The sequence below is a fragment of the Anarrhichthys ocellatus genome, unplaced genomic scaffold (assembly GCF_004355925.1).
Source record: "Anarrhichthys ocellatus isolate YVR2014 unplaced genomic scaffold, GSC_Weel_1.0 scaffold1, whole genome shotgun sequence".
NCBI classification, from domain to species: Eukaryota; Metazoa; Chordata; class Actinopteri; order Perciformes; family Anarhichadidae; genus Anarrhichthys; species Anarrhichthys ocellatus.
In genome coordinates, this window is record NW_022280031.1 from 10313346 (window position 1) to 10335424 (window position 22079).

Below are 22079 nucleotides of genomic sequence, written 5' to 3' on the forward strand. Positions count from 1 at the left end.
GAGAGAGAGAGAGAGAGCTAAATAATGCATGAGGTCATTAGGCCAGATCTGTACTCATTCCTGCTTCTGACACGCAAAGCCAAGTTGGAGCTTTAGGCTTCTACTGAATGTCTCACTCTTGAATGATATACAAAGTGTGTGTGTACGTCGTTCGGCAGCATCAATCAAATCTGTAATTGCGATATTAATGCGAGTTATTACTCATGTCTCATGCGTTACAGTGGCAAAAAGCCTAAGGATAAAAGAGTAACACTGGGATTTCTGATCAGCTTATGGTCCTGCTCCGTGACGGGCAACTAACTTTTGACTTTCCCCCCCCCCATCGGGTAGAATTGATGTGCTTGCAAATTGTAACTGTTTCACCAACTAGAGAATCTTTTCTTTTGAATAGTGCACAGCAGCAAGAGGACATTATTATGCGCTGCCACCGACTGTATTAGGTGAAACAACTTGGAGTCCAGCAACTTTTGGAGCAACTGCTGAACTTCTCAGGTGGCAAACACATTTGTTGCTTCCTGCATAAAAGGAGCAGCATGACGTTAAGAACTCACTGAGCATTGAGACGTTTTTATTTGAAGTTTTCCGTGTTGGTCAGATTTACTCTTTCCACATTTTCTCCAAACTTTTCAACATGGTCAGCCGCTATTAGGATGTGCCTTCAGTCCAATACATTCAAGTCTAGGTAAACTAACGCATGAAACTTACACCAGCTTTGGTAAGTTAACATAAAAAGTTATGAAACTATTATTTCAAAAGCACTTACTCTGAAAAATAGTAACAAAAGAAAAGTATTCCACCATTCAATAAATCAGATCGTAACGGAAGTTATCTCAGGGCACGTAACAATTGCATATAGAGAAGGTGCAGACCGTAATCTTTATATTTGCTATTTACAGAGACCCAACAATTCAAACTACGAGTAAGCATTTGGCGACAGTGGCGAAGAAAAACTTCCTTTTAACAGGCAGAAACCTCGAGCAGAAGCAGGCTCTGGGTGGGCGGCCAGCTGCAAGCATAAACAGATCTGAAATGCTGGAAATAAAATATAATTGTATTCTAAAAAGGGCCTGTGTAATGGATGCAAGATCTCTGTTTGGCGAGGACTTAACAGTAGAAAAGAATTAACCTAATTCATAATAAACCCACTGAAACGAGGGAAACAGTAGCCAAGAGGGTGTAACTGTTTATGTAGATAGTTACTTTAACAAGGATATTTAATATATTGGTTTGATCTTTATCAAGCTGGCACTCTGCAATGTTTCAGAAATTGTCACGGCGCAGTTTATAATACTAAACATCACAGACTGGTCTTCCAGACTGCAACGACTTATTCAGCATTTATTCACACGGACAACAAGCACTGGTTTTACTACTTAAAATATTAAGCCTTGGGATGTGAATGTCTGTCATGTCATTCATTTCACACAACAGGGCCAACTTTCCTCTATTTGGTAATTATTTCAATTTGATTATGCACTAAAGAATCCAATATTTACAAAGACATAACTGATGACTCCGTCGTCAAAACTGTTATTTTTAGAATCGTATCTTTGTAATGTGGATAATGTTGTTTTGTTAGATGCACTTGAATTGCATAAAAGAACAGATTAAAAAAAAACAACTTCCTACTTTAGTTTCTGGATTTACTTGCATTTCTAGATTACTTCAATACTTAGAGTTTTGGTCTTAATTACATATATATTACAACTATCACTTTTACATTACTTTTCATTTATTCCACTTGTGTTTTACTTCCATTAAAAAACATTTACCGTGACAGTTATCATGTCATAATGTATATCATGACTGCAATCTTGGGACATCTATTTAACTTGAACAGGGGCCGACACGTTAGCAGTTGCCATTGAAGTAGTTAAAAAAAAAAAAAAAAAAAAAAAAAAAAAAAGGACAAGGAAGATCAAGGAACATGGACAATCACAGTCTGTGAATGTATTCCATGTGAAGTGGGGAGCTACCGAGGGTAATAAGAAAGCTCATCTCAGCCACATGACTAGTATGAGAAGGAATAAGCTCGCAAATCTCTTGAACGTGAGCAACTTCTACCAAAGCATTATGGCCGCCACATTAGTTTATACAAAATATTTTCCATCTCTTGGGTTGTCAGGGGCGTTTATTGAATGTCTCTCCCTCAAAGCAGTGGGAGCCTTGAACACGGGTGACGTCATAGCTTTGTCCTTGGTTAAACCACAACATAATTCATAACAAGTACAAAAATGCCAGTTCATCGTGGTAACCTTGAATATTTTTCCACATTGAACGTCTCCCAAATATAAAGCAACTGTCTTTGCAGCAGCACAATTTCCCTCTGGATTCTGAGATCTTCTCAACGTTGTTATTGAGGGCGTCACATGGTAGGCATGTTTTCACTCGGCCATGTATCCATTACACATCGCTACACGTATAGTTGAGAGGACGATCATCTTTTTGCCCTCTGCGTGACCGTCAGACAGAGAGAGGAAGTGCCAGCCCACGTGAGTTTAAGAGGAAAGGGGGACGCGAGGGAGAAGCAGGCCGGAGAGAGGGGCGGGGCTTATGGGATGCTGAAGTGATGAGAGTAAAAACGGATATGGATATGAACATTGATACAGTGAGTAGGGGAGGGGTGACTTCTTTGTCGCTGCGACTTTCTGCATCACAAGCCGTGCCCTGGCCGGCTGTTGCAGATGTGAGAGAGAGCGAGCACTCGGCAGTGGCCCAGAGAGAAGCAACTTAAACACAAACAGCCTGTTTTTGTTATCTAAAAAGGACGGCTAAAAATACACAATCAGAAGCCACTTCAATTACTGGCTAAATATAAATAAAAGTCTCATCTCTGACAGCTTCTCATTTTGAGAAGTATCGGAGGGGAAGGCCGTTCGCGTAGGAATCACATCTTTAGTATGATTTATCTGCGTTGGTGTTGATTTCCTCCCTTTTTTGAAATGAAGAAGCTCATTTTGGTGTGAGAACATCACTTGTGACACAGTGAGTAATAACAATGAAGACCAGGACAGTTATTCTGTTTTGGGGGTTTATAAGAGACATTGGATTAATCTGATGATTATTTCCTCAGTTTAACCTTAAAAATGTCAGAAAATAGGGGGAAACTTACCGTTTCCTGAAACCCCAATATCTTGTTTTGTACAACCAACAATGCAAAACCCAAATATATTCAATGACAATGATAAGAAACTGAAAAAAAGCAGCAAATCCCCACAAGTGAGAAGCTGGAACTAGGAAATGTTGAATAGTTTGACTTTGCTTATTCAATACTCAAAATAGTTGCCAGTTTATTTTTCTGCCTTTGAACTGATCATTTCAGCTCTAATAAAAGTATTAACAGACAGAAGTTGAGAGAAGAATTGACCACGTAGTGTAAAATTGCTCTGCAACTGAATACCCTTAACAAAAGAGGGAATTGATGGAATCTATCAGATAAATAAAGGAACAAAAAGAGGGGAAAATGATGTGTACTGGAAGTCTGGGGTTTGGGAGTCTGAGAGACACAGCGGCAGCGGTTGATGAGCAAGACATGAGGCCTGCTGTAATTATGTGCAGCACCGCAAACTGACTGGAGCTTGACATTGTAACTGGGTGGTGAAAGCTGCAAAATAAAGACATTACTCTAATTTTGGTGGCATAGCTGGATGAGAGACTAGGGAGTTTCCTTTTCTTTTTTACCCAGTAATCTAGTTGAGGGAGAACAAGTGCTACTTCGCATGCAGTGGAGCACTGACTCATCTTTTCCTCCTTTGATTTATCACATCATGGCTGAAATGACATATGTGCGTCTTGTAATCTAGGGACTGACATTAGAACTGGTCCCGGGTTAGATTTAAAGACACGACACCATCTGTAGACGCCTTAATGCCAAATGTTTGATAAGTCATCAATTCAGTAGATTAATGCTCTAGTGCGGTCTGAACTAAATTTAAATGAACGTGTCTGAAAGAGACACTCTTGTCATATAACAGAATATCTTTAATAACCTGCACTACATAAAAGGTCCAGTGATTAAATATTTATTATTGAACACCTGGCTGATTCTTTACTCTGGTGGAGTTGGAGGAATATCCCACCAAAGTTTGCATAAATTGACACAACCTGTGTCACTTTCTCAGTGTAAATTGTTTGCACCATCTGCACCCCAAAAGAAAGTATCTAACTTGCAGCTTCTAATTAATTGACATCACGTCAATCAGTGTGGAAATGAAGTCTCAACTACAGATGGTGTGAACCTGAGGGATATAGAGTCGAGACATGTTAAGTGCTAATGTGAGAAACGGTAACGCGTCGTGCCGATGATCTTGTACGGTTAACGTAGTCTTTAGAATATGCCAATTCACGGATCTGTGTATTACTGCTGCAGTTTGAGCAGCTGTGGGATATTAAGACAGGAATAAGTGCCAAGGTGGACCATGGCAGGAGTCCAATCACACCCATAAAGTAGCTTATTTCCTACTGTTCTATTCGCCATTTTGTTTCAAGCTGCACCATTATCCAAGTATGTGATTACCAAACAGGAGAGTGGCCATTGGTTCTCTTTCTCAGGTGCCCCGCTACTTACAGAAAAGACATAAGTGAGACCTCAGCTGTACAAAAAAAAAAAAAAAAAAAGGTTTTGGACCGCAGCCCAGATGTTGGATTAACTTTCATCAAAGTCAATATTAAGTGATTATAATACCCACCCTCAACCAACACCCACCATCTAACTAAACTAATTAAGTGGTGTCATTAGTGCCTGGGCGTTGAAATGAACTGTGATTGAGGACAGGGCGAGTTACAACAAAGTGGGTAAAGAGGAGGATCCAGATTTCAAAGAGGGATCATTTTAACTGCACACAGACGTGCAGAAGAGAAAAAGAGAAAGTGGGAAATAAAAAACCTCTGGCATCACGTCCCAAGAATGTCAGCAATGAGTTTACAGACCACATCCCAACACATAAGAGTCAGAGTCGGAATCACATCCAGACATATAACAGCACTGGAGGAAAGAAAGGGCTTGCTGTGGAACGCCTGAGTGGGAGAAGGAGGCCCCGTTTGACAATCCAATGAGCATCTTCCGTCTACATCACATGACGCAATCCCACAAATGGTTCTGAAATTGTTCCATGCTGCCAAAAGTCTCTCTTAAAGGAAAAGAGAGGGAGAAAGAGAGAATTTGTGGAGAGGGTTGGAGGGAGAAAACATAAGGCGATGTGTTTTACTGCATACCTCTGGCTGGGTCACTACGAGTACAGAAGAGACATAAAACAAATCAGATCTAGAATGACCCGGGCTGCAGAGTGAGCTGGCCTACAATGGAAAAAAAAAAACATGGACGTGTGATTCCCACATAGAAGTACATCTAAACCCACAATAATGGCCGAGCGGGGGAAAAAAACGAAAAGGAGGAGAACGGTGGGGGTTGAAGACAAATAAGTACCATTCAAAATAAAATGTGATCATGATGTGACTGAAGAAGTTTAATTCAAATGCGATTGGTGTTTACGAATTGCCTAAGAAAAAAAAAAAGACAAAAAAAAAAAAAAAAAAAAAAAAAAAAAAAAAAAAAAAAAAAAAAAAGAATACATGATGAGAACAGATAGGGGACAGAGAACAATGGACAAAAAGAGACAATGTGGACCTAACAACAACAAAGAAGACGCACTGAGTCTGTAATGCAGCTAAACAACTGGCTGAGCAGACTAGCCCAGTCCTGTCCCTTCACTCCACTCTCTCTCCCGATCTGTCTCTCCCTCCCTCCCTCCCTCAGCCTCCACGGGTCTATCTCATGCTCTTTTCCTACAATCACAGGGAGTATGTTACAGCAGCCATAATAGCACATGACAAGGTGACCTGTGCCCCACACGAGATGGGCTAAAGTGTGGTGGAAGGGGTCACATGTCCAAGCCTATGGTCTCTGCACAACAACCCCCCCCCCCCCCCCCCCCGCCCGCCCGCCCGCCCAGGCCCCAGTGCTGGCCTGCAAGGCGAGAGAGAGAGAGAGGCAGTGACGGCAGAACTGCCCCCTTATGCTGGGCCCCTTGCTGGACTCTGGAGAGGGGAAAGAGACGAGGCAGGGAGAGGCCCACTCAAACACACACCGAAAGTCCTGTTTATGTCTATGCCGAATTTGACAGAGAATGCACATTCTCAAGCACACAGAGCCGTACGCAAGGAGAGCCAACTGGACAGAACCGGACAGGCAACGAACGGACATGTGGGTGAGGTGGGTGCAAATGCAAGTTAGCCCACAAGTCAAAGTTACATAACCTCCATGAAAGGCTGTCTCTCTTTTGGGAAACACTTGAAAAAATGAAATATAACAAACGACAGAAAACTTTTGAAAGGTTAAAAAAAATAAATAAATAAATAAAAATCAATACTCAAATGTCCTCCATATTCCAGTTATACTCTGCAATGAATTAGAAGAGACATCTGAATATACATCCACTGCCCTGCATATCAAACAGGGGAAGATACATTTTCTGCATGACCTGCACACAACAAATATTACCTGTGTGATGTGTTTGGCCTAGAAACCATTAACCTCGGGAGGTAATTGAGCACCAAAAGACATTAAGGGGAAGTAAACGCTTCATTAGTCACAAAAGCAACTGAACACATGTGGCAAACAGCACGCATGTACAGGTACATACAAGTGGGTCTTTACAGTTAAGTACAGCAACCTCTTTCTTTCTATAGGGTTACATGTGAGAGGAAGCAACCAATTACTGTAGTCACGAAAGAGGGTGGGGGCGGGGTACTTCACTGTACAGGAGCCATAATGGACTGTACCATCACCACAGCACACAGCTCCATGAACAGCCTGCTGCAGTTAAAGTCAATAAAGACAGCAACTGAGCCCGTCTCGTATCTGCCCATAACACGTCAGCACCGAGTTCTACTGAAGAAAGGTCTAAGCAGACGTGGTCCTCATTTAGGCTCGAGTCTCCCGTTCCGTTGTATGTTGTCTTGCGAATTTCCACAAATTCAGAACATTTGTGAACGTCGATCTCAAGTGCGCAGTGTTGTTGAGAAGAGACACGATGAAGCAGCTGGCCTTAAAAAACAACATCCTACCTGCTACTTTAAGTGTCAAACGGTTTCATAAACAGAAAAGGATAAGAATTAGCACAAAGGTCACTGGGAAAATCGTTAGGAATATGTATCGCCTGCTGTTAGCTGCATGTGGGCCCCTTTAGATTTACAATTTTTAGTGATGAGCAGAGGAGAAAGAAGACACCACTGTGCGTGTGTGTGTGCGTGCGTTTGTTTGAGAAAGTGAGGGAGAACTCCCATCATGCGCAGGTAAATTGCTGGACGTGGCCTAACTGTATGCTACATAACAAGAGGGCTAAATTCGGCACCGAGTACTTTTTTTATCATGTGTTCATCAACACAATTAAAATGTGAGTTGATATCAGATTGTGATATTAAAGGTGACTAATATTAATGTTCTTTATTGGGGTAATTTTCACTCTGTAGCTGTAGGAAATAATGTTCTAATTTGGACAGAAAAACACTGATTTAAATCACATTATATCAACCAAAGTTTAAAGTACTGACATTTCCAATTAATTCTTCAAAATGCTGATTTTACAGTCATATTAATGCCAATATTGATTTTTTTTTTAAAGCATGCATTACTCACTACCTTATTCTTAAGATATTACTTGTGTATATGATGAGAATAAATGTATTTAAAAGTATCATAGGTGTCACATCACGAGACTGCAATAATCTCAAGGAATGTGCAAAGATTACAGCAACAAATCGTGTGTAACTTCAAAGCAACATGGTAAACACCGCCACAGAGAATATTTTCAAAATACAGCACGCCATTAATACACACATGTAAAATAAAAAAAAAACGTCTCACCTGAGGTCTTAGCATGCCCTTGTACAATAGGAAAGACTTGAAACCTTTCTTCACTTTATCCCAAGTTGTTAATCCTGTTCAATACAAAAAGCAAAATGGCATGTCGCAAGACACCGAGTGGGCCTGTACCTGACCTGCAGTTGCTCCGTTTATGCAACACTGACTTACTTTCAACAGTAACACACACACACACACACACACACACACGCGCGCACACACACACTCAATCGTAACCATCCTACGTTTTAGGCAAGTATGTAGTAGGCAAACACGTTGATAACAAGACACTTAAACTGCGATAAACGTGCTTCTCGTGTGGTCTTGAGCAACATAAACTACAATAAACTCAAGTTTCGACTTTAGCATTCCTCCTGTGCATGCGAGTTTCATACCTCAGCTCAACTTTTCCCCCATCCAGACAGAGTTGCTTTTAATCCCCCTTTAGTCGCCGTTTCGTCGTGGTGCTCAACCTCTTGCAAAGTGCGTCCCCTCCATGTTGACTGCGGGAGTTAGCTGTGAGGGAGCGATGACTGCGTTTCGGACTAAAACTAAAAAAAAAAAAAAAAAAAAAAATGCGAGGAGACTTTTGGGGGAGAAACACGTCAAACTCGTACGCCCTTTCCAGACGTAGTCTCTCACAGCAGCGCTGGTAGTAGCTAACGTTAGCGTGGCTAGCTGGCTGCTTTTAACCCTAAAACGCAGCACCAAGTTCAGCCAGCTTACTAACCGTTTTGCGACCGCTTCTAACGAACGTCCAACGGAAGAAATGGCAGAGGCTCAAACTGGATTTCACTGACAGGAAAAAACGTACGCACTTACATGAATAAAACTCAATCGCACCTACGGTAGTCCGACGTGAAATACCCCTCCTTCTTCAGGACCCATATAGATGGCCATTACTTTTTGTTATGCACCGCCCCCTCTCCAGGACCTCTACGAGAAAGAGGGATTTCCCCCCCAGCCCCTCTGGTAACCAATCAGACGTGCGCTCGGAGTGTCTCCCGTGTTGTGGTTGGTGACATTTCGGCCGAGCCCGGCTTTGTCTGGTCGGCTCCGGTGTCTGTGAAGAGGGGAGCCGCCCCTCAAACAGGGGTGTGTCACGACGTCAGAGGTAACGGAGAGGTAAACAACTTTGACCGCGTGAGGTTTAAAGCAACATCTTTTTCCCTCTAATCTCTGAATCAATGGACGCCCGGAGTGGGGGATTACCGCGCTAACATTAGATGCCGCGTGGTGTCTCAATAGGTGGAAGTCGCCCCGTTGTTGTCGTATTTCTCTCTTGCTCCGGAGTGTCTTTGTTTTGCTGATTCAGGCTTTGAGCCCTATATTTTAAATTTAAATAAATCACAACAACGTCACCATCGATATCACGCTGTTGAAATAATAAAATGAGCACTGCCCGGTCCCAAGTCGCCCATTTTATGAATTTTGCTGCATTGTTTCTTTGACATTGTGCAACTGCGTGCAGTGAGGCGTGTGTATCGGAGGGGTGTGTCTACTCTGCAGTACGGTGGTAGGCTGGAAAGCAATTCTGATGCGTGGCGATCTACTCCTACATTTGCTTTGTGATGCATGAGATATGACCTAGTATGCTAAAAATAGACGATTGAACGATCACAATGGGCAAACAATGCGGATATTCTGTACAATTCACCGAGACAACATCTATATTTTCTGTTTGTTTGCGCCCACATAGGTGGCATTTGTTCATTCACACTTGTGTGCGCATAGGAGGTCTGGCATGTGGTGTTATGGTGTGCGTGTGTGTGCGAAGGGGCCAGCAGAGGGGGCCTGGGTGAAGGTCAGGGGTGTGTCTATAATGTAAACACAAGTAAAGGCGACAGATAAGAAGGGGAGAGAGGAAAGAGAGAGAAAGGGCCCCATCCGGTTCTATATATCCTCTTCCAATGAGTCGTTCTGTACGACCGCGGCAGCTTAAAAACAAGACAAAGGGTAGATCTGTGCAGATGGTGAAGGGAATGCATATATGTTATGGCATAACAGAAGCTGCCTTTCAAGCAGTACATATTATTTCTGAGGTTTCTACAAGGCCTAGCCGTATGTGTTTTGCATAAAATTAAAAACTTTAACATACATTTTGAATTTTTTTTGCTATGGTACTATTTCTAACCCATTTTGTATCCAATCTGTTTGTGCTGTTTTGAAATTATCTTTATTTTGGTCTTTAAATTTGAAAAGAAAATTGTAAATACTGAAACCAACAGTGCAATAAGACAATGTAAATACCAGATTATAGCAATAACCTAAAATATGTAAACTGAAACTAGTTTTTTCCCCTTTTGCAATTTACAAAATCTACAAATACGCAGCAAAGTCAACTCTGTAACAAATGTGTATCAAGTATTTTGCACTCTCACAAGCCCTCTATTTATCCCCTGCATTAATTTAACAACAGTCTGCACCGTTGTTTATGGCTCCAGTGTTGTACACTGTTTTCTAAATCCGCTGCTGGCACTGCCTTGCCTCCAAAAGGACAAACATTTTCATGACAAACATTCCTTAAATATTATAGTCCACTCCACATAAGACAGTTATACATTTTATACCCTCTGTGCCAACCATGCATGTGCAAAGTTCAATGTCACCAAATAAACTTAGTTGTAATCTGTTTTACCCTCAGAATTAACATATCCTGAGTCATCCACCTTAGACATGTGTCATAAGCTTGTTGACAGTTGATTCGTGTACAACTGATCATAAAGTGTGTGGGTGTTAGGTGCGTGCTCATGGAGAGTTGATCCTTGTCTGGCGGTTTGGGCGGTTTCCGAGTCTGGCACCAGCACAGGATCAAGCCTTTCTGCTAACAGGGATTTATTTGGCTCCACAACACCCATGTCAGACATGTATCCTCGTCCAGCCATTTTGTGTCCTCACATGCTCCAGCCCTTCACTGTAAACTGGCTTGCTGTTTGGAAACAAGGAGTGGGGAAATCAGAGATCATAAACTCTTGACCCACTAAAACTACAGGAATTATTATCTCAGGCACTGGCCATAAATACCTTGGATAGCTTTATAGTGTAAAGGGACAGTTGAGGACATGTACGCATCAGTTGAACACACATGCACATCCCAGCATTAATGTGGCTGCAGATTTAGACGAGACACATTTATTGTGGACTGTATATATAGAGTGGAACAATGGTCCATTGTGGTGCATTAGGAGGTTGTTATTCCCGCCACAATAAGATGAATTAAAACATTGAAGATTAAGACAATCATTTTTGGAATTGCTGGACTATTCAAAGTGAAATTGCACAGGACTGCAAGTGTGAGTATTTATAAAACTAAATAGTAAGGTAGCAGGGTAACATTCACAGAAACAAAAATGTCAGTGAAAGCAGATTGTTTGTCAGGGTATAAAACTATCACGTTGCACAAAATCAACGTAGCACAAATCAGATTTTACAAGGCTATTAAGTCAGAGAAAAGCTGACATACACATGCACACACGTACATGCATATACAGTACAGCTTCAGGCACATCAGATATGACAGTAAGCTAGTGCATCTCCAACATGAGAATACATGAACACGTGAAAATGTGATCAAACATCGTGTGTCTAAAATCTTTCTCCAACAGACTCATTTTACTCTGTTATTTTATTTACCTGTATCATATGTACCTGTAGTGAAAAAATGTCCCCTTGCGGGATTAATAAAGTAACTATCTATCTATCTACTTTGTAATTTCTCAATTACTTAATGAGGACAAACACAGAGCCACAAAGGGAAGCCCAGCAGCAAGAGAATAAAACATGCATAGGATAACAGCGCATGTTTCAGTGCAATACAACATGCAGTCATGAAACTGAGGAAATCCTGCCTGAGGGTACCACCCTGTTGTCTGTCATCATGGGATGCCTCGGGCTGCTGGTCAAAGCCACATAGACTCCCTTCCCCCGGGCAATCTACAGTCTGTATTTAGCATTGAGCTAAAATATCAACTTCACAACATGCTGCTCTGTCACATTTGGACATGAAGAGCATATATGTGAGAATGCTGTTGATAACAGCACTAACTTCAATATGATTCTCTTTATCCTCAGGGATTACGTCTGAGGGTCACCATGAGTAACTGAATCCTGGACTTTGCTGAAAGGCAGATGAAGATTGACACTTCCTCCAATCATTATCAGCACTGCGGACACCCAAGACTGTGCACTGAGCTCACGCCATTACTCTGTGAACACATTTAACTATGAGGCACATCACAGCCAATCACAGAAAATCTGATTATTTCTGAATTTCAACAATAGCCTGATTTCTGAAATATCATCTACTATTAGTTATTGTTAACTTTTAGAGCCATGTGCAAAATATGGAATAACATGATATAATTTTATTTCTTCTGAAATCTAACTTGGTCAAACATTGTATCTGACAGTGACAAGTCTGCAAATGAGGCATAGGTGAGACTCTTAAATAGGGTGCCGGGACAACAAGGTAAAAGAGATAATTGTGGCATTCAGCAAAGACAAATCTCATCAAATCGATACATCATTAAATCGTTACAGTCAGCAGTTTCAAGTTCCTCTCGATCAGCAGCAATACTGCGTGATGTTGACATGTAAATTCAGCTTGGCTCCGTACATCCTCTCTACATATAGATTTGTTACATTGAGTGTAGCTGCATCACCGTGTGGTTTCCAAGCTGCACCACCCAGGACTGTAAAGCTTTACATCAGGTGATGTAAGCAGCATAGTTTCTCACAGGCAATAAATGACCGTTAACCACAGGAGATGCCCACAAAATCATCCAAAACTGCACTCAATCTTAGCCACAAACTATGCAATATTTTATTTCAGTTTTATTTCCAGAGCCAACAGGATCAGGACAGCGTTGTCCTTAATGCCATCAGACTGTTAATTTATTACCAAATATCATTGTAATGTTTTGTACCATTTGTAATATCTCTATTTTTTCTTGGCTTTACTGTTTTTGATTGTTCGATAGTTTGTGATACAGATTTGTATTCTGCTGTCCTGTTCTGGTCTTTGATAGAAGGTACAATAAAATCATATTCAATTAAATTATATATATATATATATATATATATATATATATATATATATAATTATTTGATTGTATTGCTGTAGCAGGTTCAGATATTAAATATTCAATTGGATTAATTCAATTCAATCTGCAACAGTTAAACATAGTGAGTTTATTACCATCGGAAATGTAGTGGAGTAAAACCATAAAATTCCCAAAATATTGAAATATTGAAATAAAGTACCTGAAAAATGGACTAAAATAAACTATTGCACTGTACTTAATTTTCATCTGTGATGCAAGGCTTATTAGTATACAATAATCAGTGGTGTCAATAAAATAATCAGAGAAGTAATGCAGTGTATCATAACATGCTTTTCTTCTAATGGCATTAATAAAAAAACAATATAAATTGTTATTGAAACCAAGTAGGTATGTGACTTGTGGTTTCGTAGAAGTAATAGCAAATATTGAGCATTATTGGAATTTATTTTTTCTTCTTCCAATATTGACTTAAGGGACCAAAGGTTATTTTTCTTTTTAATAAGTCCTACAAGCTATAGTCAAGAGAGGGTGGGTGTTCCCGGACTCTTACAGTTCTTCGACTTCATAAAGCACAAAACTAACAGGACTTATTGAAAACAGGTATTGCAGTTGCTACATGATCCAGCTCTGACATTTAGTGATGCAGCGAGACTGACTGTGATCTTTAATTCAGAAACAGAAAAATCTGAAACCTCATACCATTTTCCTCCAGAGGCTCACCGGGAGTTGCAAAATGGAGATCTGAGTACACAAGAGGACTAGGCCTACATGCTCTATTAAAGTCCCTCTAGTTCCCTCTTTTGGGAGAATGAGGGACAACATGGCCACTGATCATCCATTACACTGCTATACTATCACACATTTTTCTAAATTGCACAGAGGAAGTCAGCCATGTATGCCAGAGTGCCTGCACATGAAATGTGCTATATGCAACTGGTTGAGCTAGTCACAAGCAATCACACCAAAGTAGAGCCTTTATTGTTCCTCAGCAACACAAGAAAGATAATATAGTGACTATACACTTAACTCATTATAGGCTATATCTTCCAACACAGTCAACTGGATCAAATGCTAGAGTTGGATTGAGGACCTGCAAAACAGATGGGCTTGGAATACATTTTGTATCTGGTTAATAACTAGGTGCTTTTTCACACTTATTAATATTCACCAGTTTGTTGAGTATTCATTGCAAACGAACCAACCCCATGACCACTGAGCTGCTCCACTGGAGCAGTGTTGGTTACTTAAAAGCACCTATGTGCTGACTTTCTTATTTTGTTTTCCCAGTCAGATGTGGGCTACTTCACTCTTTTTTTCCCCAAATGCAATTACGTTTTCTTTACTAATGTGTATGCAATCAGTTAAGTATGATTACAGTTGATTGTTGCTTCCAAGAAAAATAATCTGTAACAAAACCTTTGTAAAAATGTAGCTACGCAATACTCACACAAAACTACTATCCGAAAAAACCTTTATTTTGAAAACAGAGCTTTTATTTTGAGGAGAAGAAATCGGTTAAGGACTAGCCAGCTAGCAGCTTGCAAACATTATTGAAAGTAATTGACGTGACCCTCAAATCTTCAGTTCCTTCAGGGCTCGGTTAGACCAGACGTGGTCGACTGTCTGCACGTGTAGATGGATGCGTATGTTTATAAGAAGCTACCTCTGATTTCACACTCCGTCGGTGCTGTCTTTCATCACACACAGCCTATTAGACTTAGCTAACGGTAGCTAACGTTAGGTTAGCTTTCGTTAGCTAACTAGCAATGAAGGAAACCACGGGGTAGCTGGCACTCTGATTTCGATTTTGACCGTTTAACCTCACTTATAGCATACCGTATGATGAGATCGGTGTTAATCGGTGAATTAACAACATAGATCAGAAAGGTAGTGGGACCATTCATGACATCCTTGGTCCCATGGTGTAATGGTTAGCACTCTGGACTTTGAATCCAGCGATCCGAGTTCAAATCTCGGTGGGACCTCGTTCTTTTAACCAACTACTGTTAAATGGTGATCGGTAATTATAAACGCTGACAATATCAGGAAATGACTACAAGGCTTTAATAAGAGAAGAAATTTATGAACTTGGGCTTAGCTATATTTTTCATAATACCTTTAAATGATGAATCGTACACTTGCATTTGATTCGATTTTATTGCTTAAATTTCTTGTCAAATATCACATACACCATTCTTCTCAGAGGCATAAAATATATTACTTCTTTTACATTAAAAAATCATTATGAAAAATAATAACTGCGCTGAAGTTATCCAAATATTGTATCAGCTTTATAGAAAACACACAAATACCAACAACAAACATGTATTGATAAAAAAGAAATTGAATTTTCAAAATATCTTCACACAATAAAGTCTTTGGCTTTAAAATGAAACCACATGCCATGGATATTGGTTAGTTAAATAGGGACACAAACATAAACCTAGACTTATATGTGATATGGAGAGACTTTTCTGGTACTGGATCCCTATATAATGACATCAACAAAAATCCTTTGATTTCATGACATTTTCAACTTCACAAAATAAGGCTGGCTGTCCATGTCGGCTTTAGTAGCTGTGGTAATGTTGTAAATATTCAGGTCCTGTCCACAATATTTTAAATATTGTGTAGTTAGTAGCCACATCGTATTTTGTTAAATCATCAATCTGTCTGTGTTTTATATTCTAGGCAGCTTCAGCAGAATATACTGCTACATCGGCGACTGTGGCTAAGTGGATAGCAGGGCCGTCTTTCAATCAGAGGGTCGGCGGTTCAATCTGCTAGTTGCGTGTCGATGTGTCCTTGAGCAAGACGCTTAACCCAAATTGCTCCCGTAAGTTGTGCCTACGGTGTAGAAATGTGATAGACTCTGACATCTGTAAGTCGCTTTGGATAAAAGCGTCTGCTAAAATGACTGTAATGTAATCTGTGGTTATACAGTTTTAATAGTATAGTTGCATGGTTAACAAAATGTTGATGATGTTAAAAAATATGTACGTAACCACTGAGTTTAAAATGTACCCAAAGGCACGTTCTTATCAGATAATCAAAATACAGGATGTCTTTACTCTTTGTCACACATGGTTTAAAGACCAAAATTGCATTTTGCCACTTTAAACCATAAAATACGACTCTTACATTTTTCCACATATTGAAGATTTCTTAACCATTTCCTTTAGTTTTAAACTTTTATACAAATAACAGTGAAATGGATTGTGACTTTCGCAGCTTGTGAAGTTTGTTGTACTGTTCGAAACAGAATTACAAATAAAATAGCAACAACTTAATCAACAGCAGAAAAACAAAACAACCACCCAAAACCACAACTCTTATTTGGCAAAGGTTACAAAGTCAGTCTTTGGCTTATCAAACTATTCCTCTTTATCTGTTTGCTCTGTAAACTGACATATAAACCATCATTTGCTCTACAGAGCCATGATCTGTCAGAACTGGATTCTGTCATGAAAACAGCCGAGCACAGTGTATAAATGCAAGAACAAATGTAGTCACACACACACCTCGTTAAAAAATCATGTCAACATCTCCACTAGATCCCCAATAGTCCAGAGTTTTTCAAGTTCTCCTGCACTCTCATCTGCGTAGCTGTGGTCCCAGCATGACTTTGTTGATAAAGTTGACAATGGCCACAGCTGGCTGCTCCGGGTCCATTTCTGCAAACAGGTGACACACGTTCTCTGTAGTGCTCCCAGTCCGCCTCGCCACAAACCCAAACATCCTGCAGCGGAGAAGGAGATGCGAGAGGTTTAAAAGACAGGAGAACTAATACAATTTGAAAGAAACCCAGTTTTGTTTTTCAAGAGGTCAGAGTAGCACGTCTGATTGTGATGAACTGCCATGCAAAGTATAGCACATTGTACCAGTCGCTAATATCACGCGCCAAGAAAAACACACACAGTGAAGCAAGCACTTACTTGCTTGACGTGCTATCAGAATTAGTCCACCTGAAGCACGGGCACACGAATAGAGACACAGAGACAATATTTAGTAAAAAAACATGAATAACAAAGACATGGAGGCGGTTTCATAAAGACTATAGACAGTGACTGGCATTCTACATTCACCTCTCAGAGTGAAAAAGCAGACAAATCACAGAGATCTTATTTCTATAATATAAGCCAATACAGGAAGAACTTGTGCAGCAGCAAGCACACAGATGTTGCTGCCTTTACTAAAGATAATCAGCAGTAACATGTACAAGCATATGTATATCGTTTTTAATAAATAATACTGTCAATGTCTCATTGACCCACCTCTGGTCTTGTGGGTTGAGACTGCTGAATGTCACACTGTTGATTGGGTAGTGTCTCCTGAAAAATAGCCTGTGGACACACAAACAATACCGTGACTTGCTCGTCTTTGGAATTAGCTTTTCTGGAAAGTTTTCTATCTAACTATGGTGTACATACTGTGTCAGACCACTTTTTTTTCCACTGAAATGAAGCGACATAATGTTGGTATGATGTAAGATGTACCTTCTTTTGCTGTCGGTTAGAGTGATGCCCTGAGAAGACACTTTGAAGTGGACCACCGTTGCCACTGGACGTGGACTCAGTGCAAAGGTACATTTGGTTGCCTTTGAGATTGCTTCAGGGCCCGTTAATGACTCGGTTTCCAGGGAGTTCAGGTAGAGCACGTTGCAAGCTTGTTTATGAGAGAGATGAGAAAATATGGATCATCATAAACATGTGTACTCTTATAGCTTGGTGCTATGAAAACACGAGGCTGGAGCAGTCTCTGCTGGTCGGACTTAGAAACTGCATCAATTGCACTGCATGTGCTAGGTCCGCAACGGAAGTTCATATGGCAGCAAAATCACCAAAAACGAAAAAAGCCCATGTACTACCTGCTCCTTGTTTGAGGAGGTCAGCCACCGTGCTGGTGTTTGTTGTACTCTGCATCTCCTGAAGCTCCCCAACCAGATCTGAAACATCATAGTCTTCAGTTACATAACAATACTGTATACATTATTGAGGGTCCAGTCTCTGTTGTAATGGCCTCCTATTTGTTGACGTGTTTGAGTGTTCTCTCATAATAAATATGTCGTTTTACCTTTTTCTGGGATGCGAAGGGCACATGGCAGAGATATGGGAGTAATTGAATGCTGGTACACCAGGGCAGATAAACTTCCTGAGACAAAGACGGAAAGACAAAATAGGTAAAACAGATTATGATTCGGACAGATTAGAATGTCTTCCTATAGGTTAAAACGATCAGGTTCAGTATGTCATCCATAACTATGTACAGTCTGTGAAACGTATTGCGACAGTTGTCTCCCACATAACTGACCAAAGTAGGACTCATTCTGACAGCCCTTGATCTTCACTCCCCGTGGCCCAGTCTCGATGAGGAAGTGTCTCACCAGCTGTTCCAGAGGATCCCCTGAGAGAGAGGAGGGGAGAGGAGAGGAGGGTGAGAAGTGAGGATGGAAAATGAGGCAGACTGTCATGCTGAAGAGCCTATTCTATAAGCATGCATGAACGAAAAAGATACAGAAAATGTAAGATTCTGATGCCTATAGACTAATTGAACAATAATATGCGTATGAAAAAAAGATACATACATGAATAATAATTAGGAGCGGTTAAAAAACATTAATTTTAGTACCTGTGCCTTCAATTTGACAATAGTAAAAACGTGCTTACATATACATCATTTGAACTCAACTATGAAATGTTTATTCTTAATTATAATTGAATAAATGCACATTAACAAAGTAAAGGAAACCACAGATTGATTTTATCATAAACTTCCTCATAAGTACTTAAGTTGACTCGATGTTTTCTGTGATTTTGTACACTTTGCTGGCAAGTATCTTTCTTGCAAACCCATCAGTAGTCATTTCGGATGCTGATGGGTTTGATGGTATGATGATTCAAAATCATGTAGTTAATCAACCATTGAGGAACATGATACCGGCATTACATTTATATACGTAGTTTATTGTTGGGAGTATGACGTCACTTGACTGATGCCATGAAAAACACCTTTTTCACAGCAGACTTTAGTCATAGTAGGAAAAGCACAGGTGTAGCTAACAACGATAGCACTGTTGTGTTCAAGTGTCAAGTGTGAGACTTTGCAATGTGACAGTGAGCCAACATGCACAACACCAGGATCGTGGATACCTTTGCTGACAGTGATGTTGGCATTAGGAGGAGGTGTGGCCACCTTAAGGGCCAGACCGTAGGCCCCCTGGAAGGAGTTACTGTCTCTGATGAGAAAAGTTCCTGGTCCCTTGTCCTTCAAAACAGCTATGGCTATGGGAGAGAAGATGCATTAGAGTGCTGTAGTGTAAAATCAGAGATGCAACAATGGCAACATATCGGTTACATGATGTCTAAGGTCACCCTGCTGTTTTCTAGTTCGGTGTATTAAGTTCCACTATACTGAATTACTTGATCATCGATGATAAAACAAGATTGGTAATGATGAATACAAACATTGCATATCCCTCGACATCCTCACCTTGGTCTCTGGAGATGCCTGGTTTGTACCAGTACTTTGAGCTGTCCTGGACAAATTTGGCATTGACCCTGATGTCTGCCTCCTCCCTACAGCTGTGGTGTGAAGACCCCCGTCTCTGCTCTCCCGCAGAGGGGGAGAAAGTAACGTGGTGCATGGGGGAAGGAGCTGAGGAGGCCCGGAGAAGAGAGTTGTGTCCGTTTAGGTATCCCGGTGAGGACGAAAGCCGCTTCTTCTCTGGTAGCGGTGGCTGGACGGCGGGGATGGTAACTGCAGTGTACCCAGTGTATGGTATATGAGGGACATTTAGTAATGGGTAGTAATAGGACGCTAAGGGGAAGGTTGGTGTTTGATATCCGTCGGGCACAGGGGACGGTGGTTTTGTGCCAGTCGAGCAGTCTCTTTCCGGAGTCAATCTTTGTCCTGCAGCGTCTGTAGCTGATCCAGAGGGCTGGGGAGAAGACTGAAGGTCTGGGGAGCCAATAGGAGAATTGGGGGAAGTGGTGGAAGGACTAGAACTGAGACTAGCAGAGGGGTTCATGGATGCACCTCTGATGCTGTCAGATGGGGTATCGTTAGGAAGGGCAGAGCCATTCAGTTGCACCTGGACTGGAGTGACGATGACAGTTGCATAGCTTGAAGTCTGTGATTGGTTAGATCCCTCTGCACTTCCTGTGATCTTGGCTGCTCCAAGTTTACCATCAAAGCTCGAACTCTGCTCACTTGATGATTGTGTGGAGTTTATGGGTATGTTGGAACTTTGTGTTTGTGTTTCTCTTGGTACTGGTGTGATGGCTCTGTCGCTATTTGTGCTGGACTCCAGATCTCTAGAGGGTTCTTGGGTTTGAGGAGGGCTATCAGCAGTTACACTAAGGAAAAAATAATAATAAATAATTATATACAAATCTGTATTCATGTCATTATACTCTCAGCTTTAGAGCATGTCAAAAAGGAAAATGTTTCACCCACCTGTCTTCTGTGTGTGTGGGGCTGCTGCCGCCGATGATTGTGTAGTCATGATCAGAGTCCAATCCAGGGGTGCTTGACTGTCCATTGGAGTCCGATTTACCTTCTGAACCCTGGGATATGTCGTCCTCCACATCAGCCTTGGCTTGTCCCCCTTCGAGGAGTGAGATAAAACAAGATGAGATGAAGACATAACAAAGACATTAGAAAAATAAGAAGTAATGAACATGTTATTAACATTTCAATGTAAAAAAAAGAAAAGAAACAATCCACACTGCATCCATCCATCTATTCAGTCACCTTTGTGATGCTCAGAGTGCTGCTGGTCTCCAGATCCAGAGGGAGACTCGGGCAGCCTGCCTCTCACAGGAGAGGGGCTACTAGCGGGCAGAGGCGAGGCTGATCCAGAGTGGTACCCTGAGGCGTAACCTCGGCTCTCATGGCTCTCGGCTGGGGATGACTGATAAGGAGAGCAGGGACAGGAGTTACGGGGCTGTGGAGGGGTGTGGTACCCACTGCTGGCTCCATCCCGCACATCCATCAGAGACTGGGGGCTGGGGTAGCCCTGATGAGGTCCGATGACATATCTAGGCTCTGGGTTTGGACTCTGATCCAAAGCGGAGTGGCAGACACGAAATGCCGGCACGGCTGATTTGCACTGCCAGAACTCTGCCTCTCTTGCCACCTCCCATGGATTTTCACTTTCCCATAGCGGAGGCGCCTCTCTTGTTCGTTGTATCCCGGCTCCTTGGGACCAGTGTGGGTTTTCTGATTGGTCGGGGTGCAACGGGTGGAATGCACGAACTGAGGCTGATTGGTGCTCTCGCCTGCTGGAGCAGTCTCGACAGCGGCAGCCAGAGGACTGTGTTGCAGAGCTGAAGAACATTTCCCTGTAAGGGCTAGAGGGCAGTGATTGATGGGAGAGATGAGAGGCTGGATTGTGACTGGAATAATGGAGGAGGTGACACTCTTCCCCAGTGCAGAGTCTGTTTAACGCTGGGAGGGTGTGGCTGTGTGGGTGGGTGTGATCAGGGGTGGAATAAGGGTAGCAGGGCCTGAGGAGACAAGGCGGGGGCGGGGGTGGGGGTGGACGTTCCCATGGTAACTCTTGTAAAGGATGGGCGCTATGTCGATGGCAGAGTTCCATGTGAGTTGAATGAGGAGGCGGGGAAACTGATTTGGATGGCAAGGCCGGCAGAGTTTGGCTTTTTGGATTCTTTTTAGTGATGTTGCAACGGCCGAGACAATGACCGTCAGAAAGGCAGGGCTCTCGTTCCCTCTCCCATCCACCATCGCCACACTTCGCACCCGTTCGACCGCAACACGAGTGTTCTCGCCTCAGACCTTCAGGACTTGGCGGGTCTCCGTCATCTAAAATCGCTGTCTCTCTGTCTTTCTCTTTGCCTCTTTTTTTCTCCTTTGCTCCATCTTCCCCGTCTCCTCTCCTTGATGGACAGTCGGGGTTTTCTCTTTCTGGGCGGTTTATGGACGGAGAGGGGTCTTCCGGGTGACCAGAGGGGATTGAGGAGTCGGAGGTGTAGGTGAGAGGCTGGGGCTGGCTGGGAGTTTGAGGCTTGACTGTGGGGCTGCTAGTGAGGCACCCGTTGGGTGATGCTGCTGAGGCAGTCGAGCCCGGCCCACGACGCTTCCTCACCTGGGCATACAGGCTGCCGTCCAGAGGGCCCCTCGTATGAGAGATATCT

General features: G+C 41.9%; 2 protein-coding genes and 1 non-coding gene across 8 annotated transcripts in view; 1 reads left to right on the top strand and 2 right to left on the bottom strand.

Annotated features, from left to right (window-relative positions):
• Positions 1-9249, bottom strand: part of LOC116382429 (vitamin D3 receptor B) — a 25098-nt gene extending 15849 nt beyond the window's left edge. Inside the window, exons 1-2 of one of the 3 annotated variants that reach the window (XM_031845487.1) lie at positions 8257-9248; positions 7865-7938 (exon numbers count right to left, since the gene is read on the bottom strand). The gene's annotated coding sequence lies outside the window, so the exon portion shown is untranslated. Of the gene's footprint in view, positions 1-7864 lie in introns of all 3 variants that reach the window. The other 2 variants (XM_031845504.1, XM_031845477.1) reach the window with 2 other exon arrangements.
• Positions 9250-14837: 5588 nt separating this feature from the next.
• trnaq-uug (transfer RNA glutamine (anticodon UUG)) lies at positions 14838-14909 on the top strand. The gene has a single exon. It is a non-coding gene; the product is annotated as a tRNA-Gln (tRNA).
• Positions 14910-15786: 877 nt separating this feature from the next.
• The window catches only part of LOC116385669 (tensin-2-like), a 28499-nt gene continuing 22206 nt past the window's right edge, over positions 15787-22079 (bottom strand). For 3 of the 4 annotated variants that reach the window (XM_031851333.1, XM_031851350.1, XM_031851358.1), the window contains 11 exons: positions 20677-22077; positions 20380-20530; positions 19414-20279; positions 19074-19205; positions 18235-18327; positions 17998-18075; positions 17792-17869; positions 17421-17589; positions 17199-17267; positions 16860-16889; positions 15787-16663 (listed from right to left, as the gene is read on the bottom strand). In XM_031851333.1, coding sequence (XP_031707193.1) covers positions 16519-16663; positions 16860-16889; positions 17199-17267; positions 17421-17589; positions 17792-17869; positions 17998-18075; positions 18235-18327; positions 19074-19205; positions 19414-20279; positions 20380-20530; positions 20677-22077 — 3212 coding nt within the window. In that variant the 3' untranslated portion in view covers positions 15787-16518. The remainder of the gene's footprint in view (positions 16664-16859; positions 16890-17198; positions 17268-17420; positions 17590-17791; positions 17870-17997; positions 18076-18234; positions 18328-19073; positions 19206-19413; positions 20280-20379; positions 20531-20676; positions 22078-22079) is intronic. The other variant, XM_031851342.1, reaches the window with a different exon arrangement.